This window comes from Bidens hawaiensis, unplaced genomic scaffold (assembly GCF_021521415.1).
Source record: "Bidens hawaiensis isolate Kalapana, Puna unplaced genomic scaffold, B.hawaiensis_p1.1 tig00006990_1, whole genome shotgun sequence".
Classification (NCBI taxonomy): domain Eukaryota; kingdom Viridiplantae; phylum Streptophyta; class Magnoliopsida; order Asterales; family Asteraceae; genus Bidens; species Bidens hawaiensis.
Genome location: NW_027491479.1, coordinates 868,822 through 880,884, shown reverse-complemented (window position 1 = coordinate 880,884; position 12,063 = coordinate 868,822). Strand labels below are relative to the sequence as shown.

The 12,063-nt window shown below is 32.7% G+C and overlaps 1 protein-coding gene across 1 annotated transcript; it reads right to left on the bottom strand.

Moving 5' to 3' along the window:
* Window positions 1-10,798: 10,798 nt before the first annotated feature.
* On the bottom strand, window positions 10,799-11,698 carry LOC143634072 (protein FAR1-RELATED SEQUENCE 8-like). The gene has a single exon (XM_077102250.1). The coding sequence runs from the start codon at window positions 11,696-11,698 to the stop codon at window positions 10,799-10,801; it is 900 nt and encodes a 299-aa protein (XP_076958365.1).
* Between the last annotated feature and the right edge of the window lie 365 nt (window positions 11,699-12,063).

Genomic DNA, 12,063 nt, shown 5'->3' with positions numbered 1-12,063 from the left:
ACTATATGTTATATATAAAACCGAAAAAATATCGGGTTCGGCCGAACCCGGTGGGAGTAATGTGGCTACGCCACTGGATTCATCTAGAGGACCTATAAGTGGTATCTGAGCTTTCGGCTCGATTTTTTGTGGTTTTCGGATCAAATTTTTCGGATTTTGATCTTTGTTTTTGTTGGATTTGAGGTTGTTTCTCGTGTTATCAACTTCTTTGGGGTACTTTACACCTCAGAAATACACGAAAATCATCAAATTTGGTTGAAAAACTCAGATATAAGCCGATTTGGTGGTTTTTAGACTAAAGTCGATCTTTTTGACTTTATTGGTAGTTTAGGTGTTATCTTAAAAAAAAAAGAAAAAAAAATACTGCAGCAAATCGAGTCGAGTCGAGTAATGTAGCAGTCGAGTCGAGTATTGTAGTAGTCGAGTCGAGTACCGTAGCAATCGAGTCGAGTCGAGCTACTGTAGCAACCCGAGTCAAATTACTATAGCAATAATGTAGCGTTACTATAGCAAATTACTATAGCGTTATTGTAGCAAAAAACAAAAAAAAAAAGAAAAAAAGAGAAAACGAAGTTTGACTCGAATTAAAAAAAAATCAACTCAAATTTTTTCTAATCAATTTTTTTAAATTAAAAGAAAAAAATTGACTCAAATTTTTTTTAGTCGAAAATATTTTAAGTCGAAAAAAAAGGCCGACTCAATTTTTTTAAATCGAGTTAAAAAAAAAATCTTACGATCTTGAGCTTGAAGGAAATCTGGATATGGGAGAAAGCCGCAAAGAAATGTTAAAAGGAGAATTTGACATGTTTAAACATATTTAAGGAGAATTGGTTGCCTCTTTCATCAACAGATTTAAGTCACTAATCACTAAAATGAGAAGTGTTTATATCATAAATGGCTTGTCTGAGATTAACAAGAAGCTGTTGGATTCATGCCTTACGCATGGAACAGTAGTGTGGACACCGTCAAGAGAACCACAAACCTGAATACCATAACACTCTCAGAATTGACTTCTACCATCAAGTCTTTTGAATTAATGGATGTTAAGCTCTAAATGAATGTAAAGCCCCGGTCCCAGGTGCCCTACTTTGGCGTTGGATTTACTCATAAACACAGTTATAAATGTCAGAGTTAATTAAAATTTTTTCGCGGAATAATAAAAAGTCAATCATTCATTACATAACTAAACATTTGTGTTTAAAACATCCAATTGTCTTAACTTAAAACATTAAATAGAGCATCGGGTCTTCTTTTTCTAGATGCCAGCCACTTAGTCCATACCATGTGCCATCCTCAGCCAACTCCTTGTGCATACTAAAAGTTAGCTACATTGAGTGAGTTTTAGTTAATCAGGCAACATACATTACATTTCCACACTTGCATATACGTATCCGGAGATATACCTTTCACATTTATATTCTTTCATATTTTCATAATTCATGTTTATACTTTCATACTTTCTTGTTCTAATACTTACTAACTCATACATAACTATCTCTACGTTATAAAGAGCATTTCGCCCTATTTCCTCGAGTATTATTAAGGCCCGGTTCCCTTCTACCTTGGAAAATTTTAGGGTCTGTTTCCCTTCTGCCTCGGATATTGTTAGGGTCCAGTTTCTTTCTGCCTCGGATATTATTAGACTCCGGTTCCCTTTTTCATCGAATAACCATACAACTATACGTCTACCTCGGATATCATTAGAGTCCGGTTCCCTTTTTTGCATCGAATAACCATACGACCATACATTAGATACACATATATTCATATACGTTTACTAGTGTACTACTAATCCTTATTACATTCATTCATCACTTCAACATCATTAATATATCACAGACATTCATATAGCATACACTTACCACTTAGGGATAAGTGTATTAACTTAAACACATATGAGTATATACACAACCCGAAAAACATAACAGAGGAAAGGGGCTAGAAAGTCACCTAAATCCTCTTTTGGAATTGATTGTGATGTCTCTCTTCAGCTGGGCACGGCTAACTGTGTACAAATTACAAGCATCACTTAATTACTCTAACTATATCATAATTCTAGGGTAGGGAAGCCCCTAACAAACGAGGGTCTGGGGGCAGCGCCCCTAGCAGCGGGGTTCTAGGGGCGGCAGCTCCTAGCAGGGTCCAAGGAGCAGAGCCCCTGGCTGGGGTCGAGTTAAGTTAAGTTGTACAACCAGTCTGATCGCATATGAAACTAATTGCATGGATGCAATCCAATCGCATCGCATGGAGCAATCCAATCACATCGCACGAATGCAATCAAATCGTCTCGCACGGTTTATAATCCAATCGCATCGCATTCTTTAATGAATCGCATCGCATTTCTATGCGATGCGATTCTGTTCTTTGCATTCCGGATTTTGTTGTTGTCTTCATGTTACCATTCTTTAAGCTATTTTGCCCTTTAACCAACCTTTATGACCCATTTTACTATCCTAATGAGTTCTGGGTCGTAGAAACTTTGTCCACTTGCTTTTACATGACCCAATTGTTACTCGAATCACGACCGTGAACTCGTTTTTCATCGAGTTTATGTTTTTCTACCACTGCAAGGTTCGATTTGCCTTCATATCAAATCTTAAGACCGAGGTCTAAAACTTGCCCTTTACATCAAAAGTATACCATATGGGTTTCGGTTTGGTTCGGATCTGGACCAACCCGTGGATCTAGATGTGTTTTCTTTTTGTTTTACGTACATGATGATAATAACATATATTACATTGTGTTAAAAAATTTATTATTACACTGAGTTTTCAAGAATTTTCTCAACTCAAGTGAAATTTCTTAATAACCTTTCTGTTATTCCACTTTACCACTATATGCTAGAGCATTCTCAATGGGTTCTCCATGTTCAAATCTAAAATTACATTAAAAATCACTATTTTTCTCTCATGTTCAATTAAATAATGTTTTTTATGCATTTATTATTACTTTTCTCTCTCTTTTATTCACAATCACTTTAAAAAAATATTAAAAAGTTATTGAGGATGAACAGTGGTCTCCGAATTTAACTATGAACCATAACATATTTTTTCTTTCCTTTACTCACAACCACGTTAATCACACCCTAAAAAAATGAAGAATACACTCACATATAGGGGTGCAAACGAGCTGAGCTGCTCGCGAGCTACTTGAGATCGGCTCGTTAACAAGCTCGATCGAGCCGAGCTTAGTCAAGCCCGAGCCCGAGTTCGAGCCCAAAATTAAGCTCGTTTAATAAACGAGCCCGAGCTTCACTTACCGAGCTAGAGCCGGGTCGCTAGCATAAACGATCCCGTCATTTATATGATCTTTTAGAATATGTTTTTAATAACTATTAATATATATATATATATATATAATGTTATGAAAAAATAAATAAAAATAACTAAATAATATATATATTATTTTATACATAAACTTATAATGGAAAAATATATATAAAAATAATTATAATTATATAAAAAATAATTAATAAATAGTAAACGAGTCGAGCCCGAGCTGAGCTCGAGCTTGAAAATCTACTAACGAGCTGAGCTCGAGCTTTGAAATTAGAGCTCGAAACGAGCCGAGCTCGAGCTCTGTGTAATTTAAACGAGCCGAGCTCGAGCCTAGTTAAGCTCGGGCTCAGCTCGGCTCGTTTACACCCCTGCTCACATAATATCGAGAAACCATCGTGAATGTTGATAAGCTTAATAGTTAATCACAGGTGTCTTATCTCCTTTCTTTATCATCCAAATAATAATTTAATGATTGAAATAATAATTTGGTAATAGGTAATATATGAATACAATAAAGTGTAGTGCCATCGGTGTACATTTAAAATTATTATTATTACTAGGATATAGACCCGTGCGCTGCATGGGTGGAAAATATTTAAACGTGAATAAAAAAGATGTTTAAAAATTGAATGATCTTTGATTTTTAACCAGGTATCAGCAGAACAATATTGTTAATAATAGCTATTTGTTATTTATCAATTGTCAACGTATTAAGAAGAAAAATAATTAGTGAATATATTATCTAGGCACCAGAGTTTATGTTTTATAAAACTAAGAATCATAAAAAATTTATTATTCCTCATGCCTGCATCCAACAAAACATATACAAATTTATCAAAAGAGTTACGTTTGTACAAAATAGACCAAGTCAGTTTAAAACAGTTATGGTCCAAAATAACTAATGTTTATTTGAGTGATTAGTGTGTCATTTTTCCAATACCAAAATACAATTTGAACAATTTATATATGTTTCAAAATTTTACCTATTAATATAATACATCACATAACCAGACGGTCAAATTAATGCGACCAGCTAAAAGTAAAGTGCACTTCCAGATTGAAATTCTTCAAAATCTATATAGTACGGCATTTAGTTTTTTAGTTTATAGTCATAAAGTAGAATTATGCAAAAAAGTAAGATATCCAGTGCATTGCCAAAAACCAAATAACTGGTTTTATTGGTTATAGTTGACAGACAATTTTTATTCACAGAAAATATCCCGGGTCAAAGAAAAGTTACAAGTCTTGCGGGTCACATAATGTGTTTGGGTTTTTAATCAATATTTGCAAGATGGTAGATACGGTTTGACTTCTTACAGTCAACGCTGAGTTTGTTTGCTACAGGAGGTATTATGGGAAATATGATTTAGTGTTGTTTCGATTCAGATGTTCGGACAATATTTGAAGCTCATGTAGTGAGATTAAATTTGACAAATAATCACAGTAAGAGAAAACCACTATAAATGTTCAAATAATATTATATACATCGTAAGAATTAACACACAAATTCCAGTTCTCCATTCATTTTAACACAAGAACCACCTTTTGTTTATGGCTTTCAAGAAAATCGCCATTTATCAAATGACTCGGGCTTCGTTTATACATCATGCATTCTTTCCTCAAACTCTAGGTTAAAATAAAATAAATTTAAATCAATTCTAAATTCTCTCATGGTAATGCAAGACATAATTAGCAAAAGATAATACTATCGATCGACCAACAATCATATTGAAAAAAGTATATATCGGATTTACCATTGAATGTAGTATTTGTTTCCAAATATTGTGGTTGAATTAACTTCCTTATTGTTAAGTGTTGGCTCACCAGATCCCACTTATTGAAGCTAACATGTATCCATTTGAAATCCTCTGCATTTCATGAATGCAGAGATGCCATTTACTTTATAAAGAGCACATTCAACTGATAATATAAAATGCATTAAACATTTAATGCATTACAAAACTGAGGGAGCCAAACCACACCCCAAATCCAAACCGATGAATCATATACTCATTAAAAGTTTGATTTTAAAAGTGAAAGTAAAGCATACCAGTAAGTCAAAATACCAAAAAAAGTCAATGAATCAGACTGCAATTGCAGCATCTTCATCATCTGTATAGTACTTTCACCAAAACTCCATGAATAGATGTTAAATCGGTTCTTAAACATGCTTCTATGAGTGTGGTTAAAGGCATGGCGGACCCATCTTTCGGGATACCCATTAATACATGAGATGACACCTAAATATACATTACGCATTTTAGTTCAAAATATGTTTTATGATTTAGTGCTACGAAAAAAAAAGTGATAAAATTATGTGATAAACTGATAATATAATATACAATAAGATTACACATGATATTTTTGTCCTCCCTAGATTTATTGTATACTGTTATTCATAACAATAAGTAGGATTAAAAAAAAGACATCTTACAGGACAAAAAGAGATTTGACTGCATAGATCGTATTTCTTCTTAGTGGTACTTAAATGTGAATGTTTTACTTTGTCGTTCGTCAAATATGATGCACACCAACCCTTCTTTAATTGTTGATCCAACCTATAAACCAAAACTTATCATCATTACATAAGCATTTGTTTAAAAAAAAAACCGTGTCAAGCAACACGTATGGACATAAAAAAATTATCCTTTCACACACCTACACATATGAATACACTCACCTGCAACATACATATACTACACATACATACAGATTTTGATCTGCACATATATACAATGCATTTTCATAAATTAGCATTTTGACCTTAACATAAACTACTAATTTAATCAACACTTAAATTAATGTTTTGCCCCTGCACAAAATTGATACTTTCATCCAAAATTACATGTTAATTATTAATTAAAATGTAAAAGGAGGCAAAATTAACACTGAATATTAATAAAAATTGAAATAAAATTTTAAAACATCATTATAACAATCTTAATGCTCACGCAAATAGGTTTTAGTCAACTTTATCTGAACAACAAAAAGAAATTTCACTTTTCACAAATTCTACATGCTAAATATGGTAACACCATATATACAGATGTAATAATAATAATAATAATAATAATGATAAAATTAAAATTAAAAAAAACACTAATAGCTTCATACTCAGTTATCTGAAGCATAAAAAGAACCACCTAAATCATATCATGAGTCTAAAGAAAACACATATATTAATTGAAAGGTGAAAACATAGTGTTTGGACCATAAATATACATAACAATGAGATGTAATTATATGTTAGGTAAAGAAATTTTGAATGAAGAACTTACATTGCTTTGAAGAGAGTAACTTAAGATGCAGATACTGAAAACAATGCAAAAAATCTATCTTTGCATGTATCTTATATATTAAATAGTAAACTTTGTAAAAATAGAAAGAGTTTAAATGTCATAATAATTTGAAGAATAATTATACGCAAAACTTAAGGAAATTTAAAAGTCAGCGCCTGTTATTTTTAGGAGAAATAGTATTTTCAAATTTCAAATCATTAAAATTAAATATATCCAAAGCTTGTTATTTTAAATAAATTTTCATATATTTAAATAGTATAAAGATAACCTTTAACATACTATAATAAGATCTTTAATGAATTCGGATATATTGATCAACATTATTTTTATAACTTAATTTTTGGGATGTCCTAATATGAGATAATTAATTACAGAAATAAGTTATAAGGGGATAGTGAATATGGGGCCGTTATATACCCAAGTTAGATGCAAAACTATCAAAACTACGTAGTTTTGATTAAATCTAATTAAATTCCTTATTTCCCATTTTTCCTTTTATCATTCCAACCCTAATTTTCCCCATCGATGATGTTTCTTCTACACGGTGGCCATCTTCTTCTTCTCTGATCCTCCTCTGCGTTTATGATTAAGGTTAGTGAATAACGAATTCTAAATATATGACTAAACCCTTATTTCCCTTATTCCTCCCCATCAAAATCGATCCTCTAAGGAACGCGATGGTTTGCTAACAACCTAATTAGATCAATGTTATTCAATCCGTCGATTAGCTAACAATCTATCTCCTACATCCAAGTTCGTTCTGTTTCCCAAATTGATTCAATCAGGGTCGGCTTTATATTAGGTTAGAACACTCTTTTTTATTTTATTATTTAGTTCAAAATTTTTTTATTTAAACTTTTGTTTTTTAATTGTGTATTTGCTACTTGTTTATATTGAAATTCGAGTCCATACTTATTCTTTTGTTTCTTCAAATTGTTGTTGCAGCAGTTATGTAAGACAAATTATGCCAAAATTGAAGTTACTTAATTTCAGAGATTAAATCATAAAGCTATGGATATTAGAAGAAAACCTACCACCTGTTTGCAGTAACGTTGCTTGGGTTGGGTCTAATGAGTTGAGTTCGGTGATAGCTAAAGTGGAATTTGGATAAAAAAGAGTCCAAACTGACCTTTTTTTTCTTGTGTCAAAGTTGACCACATACAGACCTAACGGGAGTCTAGAATTTGATAAGAAATGTCATAACTTCTTTGTTTTTCTTACATTTGCATACTTATGATTTTAACTTTTAATGCACCAACAGTATACTTTGTGTTATGTTTTGTTTCTGTTTTTATATTGTTATAACGAACTGGTATGGAAAAATAACTTCTTTTACACCTCAATGCTTAAGGACATGACAGCTGCAACAATGAATACAACCATGCAAAACATTACCAATTATCTTAACGAGCGAGGCTAAACAAACAAGCTCGACTCAAAACATGACGAGAGCAGGCAATGTTCAACTGGTGTACATTGATTCTGGTAACATTTGTTTACACAAACACCATAAATTTAATACCTCCAACAATAGCCCATTACCATGTACAGTTTAAAGAAAGCACTTACATGTAGGGATGAGCTTGGTACCGACCGGTACCGATAACGAATATACCGATCCCGAAAATCACAAATTCTTGGTACCAGCACCGAAATATTCGCTTCGGTATCGATACCGTACGGTACCGTACCGATCCCAAAATTCAAAACTTTGGTACCGATTCGGTACCAACGGCACCAATCGGTACCGGTACAGATACCGAATTTGTTCATCCCAATTACATGTTCTTTAGCATTACTGTTTAGTCACACAAAAAAGGGATAAATTGATGAGATTAAAACCAACACGGCCAAAAAAGGGATGAATCTGAATATCTTGTTGTTCATCCTAAATCTGAATTATATGAAATTTACTTGTAGTTGTTTTTGAGTCTTGAGACGCTTGTCTAATATAACACCATTTTCATTATATGCCTTGTTAACAGCTACTTGAATACATATTCAAGTCTGTTATATATATTCCTTCTCATTTTTGTAGGGCATAACAACAACATTCCACTGTGTATAATTGGCCCATAACTTGTCAAAATATAGTGTATAAGCATATATAAACATCATTGATATCACATCATGATCCATAATATTCTGATTAACTTCATTATCGTGGCATATTAAGCTTGAAAATGCAGTTTTGGCCATTCAAGCAGGTTATCGTTTATGGCCCGTTTCATACTTATTCTGTATATTACAGGCCCGTTTTCTTCTAAATTTCTATATCACAGATCCGTTTTATCTAAATTACTATATTTTGGCCCGTTTAATATTTAACCTCTATACTTTGACCTGTTTCACTAATTCCTATATTTTGACCTTTTTCAAATTAAATTGGTCATTTTCACCTGTAATTTTTGCTCCCTTCTGACCTATTTAAATTAGAAGTTGCTGCATATCGACCTGCTTAAATTTAAAGTTGCTTCGTATTGACCAGTTTAAATTCAAAGTGCTGCATTTTTACTGAAATAAAAATAGATCCACCATACTGAAAAAAAACCAAAATCTTAGTACTACTCAACTTATAATTAAACAGTAGAGTACTCAAATAACCATAAACGTTAGATGCATCTTCAAGCCTATTCATAAATCATCCTTCTCTTTCTAGTAAAGATTCCTTCTCCTAAAAGAAAAAATAAATTACGTGAATTATATTAACTAAAAAATTGGTCACTAATTATTAACAAACGCGGATCTTACCTTCCTTTTCGAGCATCCGCTAATGTAATTGCCCAGTTCCTTGCAGTAAGAACATTTTCTCTTTTTTGGTGCTTCTAGGGATGATTTGATTCTAGTTGCATTTTTGAGACGGCCTTTAGTTTTAGTATTAAATGGTGGATCACGAACAGAAATTTGAGGCATCGAATTCACTTGCGAACTTCCCACATTGGAATCTTCTAGGGATGATTTGATTCTAGTTGTACTTTTAGGACGACCTTTAGTTTTAGTATTAACTAGTGGATCACGAATAGAAATTTGAGGCATCATGTTTACTTGTGAACTTTCCACATTAGAATCCAGTGAAGCAATCTCAGACTGTATTGAATTTGCTCGAATGCTTTGTTCTTCTAAAAACTTCAACAACATGGTATTTAGTTTTCGTATCTCAGACAGAGAGTCTTTTGCTTGTTCGGTCGCTTTTCTAAATTTGATTGACCACGCCATAAAGTTAATGCACTGACCTCATTCCCACTATGTCTGTCTTCGATCCCAATAGTGCAATCAGTCAACTTATATCTAGTATCAAGTGTCCACCTAGGTAAAATATAATAATCAGGAAGGGTTTGGACATTTTTTTTTTCTTCAATACATATAAGATATGTTTGCATAACATCCCATATGTTTCAAACTTTGAACATGAACAAGTAACATCTAACTTATCTGAGAGACGGAACTTAACATTCCTCCAATATATTTTATCAATATTCAGTTGTCCAACCTTATAGTTGATTTCTTCTAAACTCTTGCTTATTGTCTCATGAGTTAAATTGAAGGTAGCTTGGGTCCATTCATTCATGAATACTTTAAAGCGCTGTTTAGTGTAACGTGAACCTGCTTTTGCCTCTATCGGATTCACAGATGAAAAATTCGGCTTAGAATTCATGCACCTAAAGTCTTCATCTTCTTCGGTAGCCCTTCGAGCCTCAACAACTTTATCATATTGTACTACAAACTCATTCAACATGGTATTTGAATTCACATAACCATCAAAGAAAGAATGAATGCTCTCGCTTCTTCCACTTGATGTCATGCCAGCAAAAAAACAATCTTTCAAGAAGGCTTTAGCCCATAATTTGCGTTGCTTATACATCTCTGTTAACCAACTTCCACTTTCAAAATTATATTTAGCACATAAAGATTCTCAACGAGTTTCAAATTCTTCAATTGTATCACTTTTTTTTTCCATTGTTTGTGATCTTCCTCAAAGTCACTATAATGAACTTCAAGACCTCAAAGATGTTCGGTCTCATGTTTCTTAATATGCCATGAACAATAACGATGCCGAGTGTTTGGAAAAACTGTTTTGATTGCATTGCAAATAGCTTTATCTTAATCTGTAATTATCGCTAATGGATGCTTATCAAACATGCACTTTATGAAAGTTTGAAATAACCATTCAAAAGTATCTTGTTTTTCGTTTTCCAATAGTGCACCACCAAAAAGTATAGACTAGCCATGATGATTAACCCTGACAAATGGTGCAAATGGCATCTTAAATTTGTTAGTCATGTATGTGACATCAAAAACCACAACGTCTCTAAATTTTATATACGAGTCTCTTGATCTCCCGTCAGCGCAGAAAATATTTCGTGGAGACCCATCATCAAATAAATCCACTACAAAATAAAGGTTAGGATCTTCTAGTAATTTATCTTGAAAATGTTTAATAAGCCCGTAAAACTCCTTACCTTTGTATTGTTTTCGTTGATCGGCTAAGACGTCGGAACATTGCTTTGATGTAACATCATTTTCATCTGGATTTTTCATGGTATTTATGACTTTCTTGATTTGACAAGGTTTCAACCCGAATTGACTTAGTTCCGCCATTAGAGATTTGCAAACCAATGAGCGGTGAAATTTCCCCTGAGACCGGTGTTTCATTACTTTAGTTGGAGTAATAGTCAGTTCATGATTGTGTGAATCGTTAAAAATATCCACGAACCATTTCCCATATTTACCTTTTGAAATCTGAATGCATGCTTTGCATCCGGTCCTTAAATCCCTACGACGTTTTTTAGCATTTTCCATGGAACTTTTACACTTCAAATCTTTAAAACCTTCTTTGTTGCATACATAGTATTTTCGGTAATGCTCATTTGTTGTCTTATTTTTATAAACCGTATGAATACGTATTCCAAATCCATGTGAAAACGCATAGCGATTGTAAAAATCATAAGCATCATCAGGAGTATCGAAAACCATTTCCTTTGCATCATTAGCCTCTTCCTCATGCCTAGAATCAATGTCTCTTTCAACATTTGAATCGCTATTAATGACCAAAAGCCCTTCTGAATCAATACAATCAATTAGATTTGTTTCAAAAGCTTCCTCATGGACTTCTAAATCCATTGATTTGTATCTATCATACATTAACAAAAGATAAAACTGATATTTAGTTGGTGTGAAACGAATTAATAGTATGAAAAAATAAGCAAAGAAAATTGATATCTATAATTGAAGAACCATATTCTTCACATCCAACTAGAAACAAGAAAGTGAATATTATTTAAAAATGATAATAATGATGACAAAACTATTCAGAAGAAAGTGAACCATATTCTTCACAATCCAACATGCATAAAATTGATATTCTAGTAATGACGAAAAAAACTCTATTCAAATGCAAATCAACAAAACTGTTTTGTAGTTCTGTTTACACATACATAATTAATTTAGAATTTGTTTTTCACTAACCTTAATCATAAACGCAGAGG

Excerpts from the sequence above, each read along its gene's own strand:
- LOC143634072 (XM_077102250.1), bottom strand. The coding sequence starts at position 11,698 with ATGGATTTAGAAGTCCATGAGGAAGCTTTTGAAACAAATCTAATTGAT.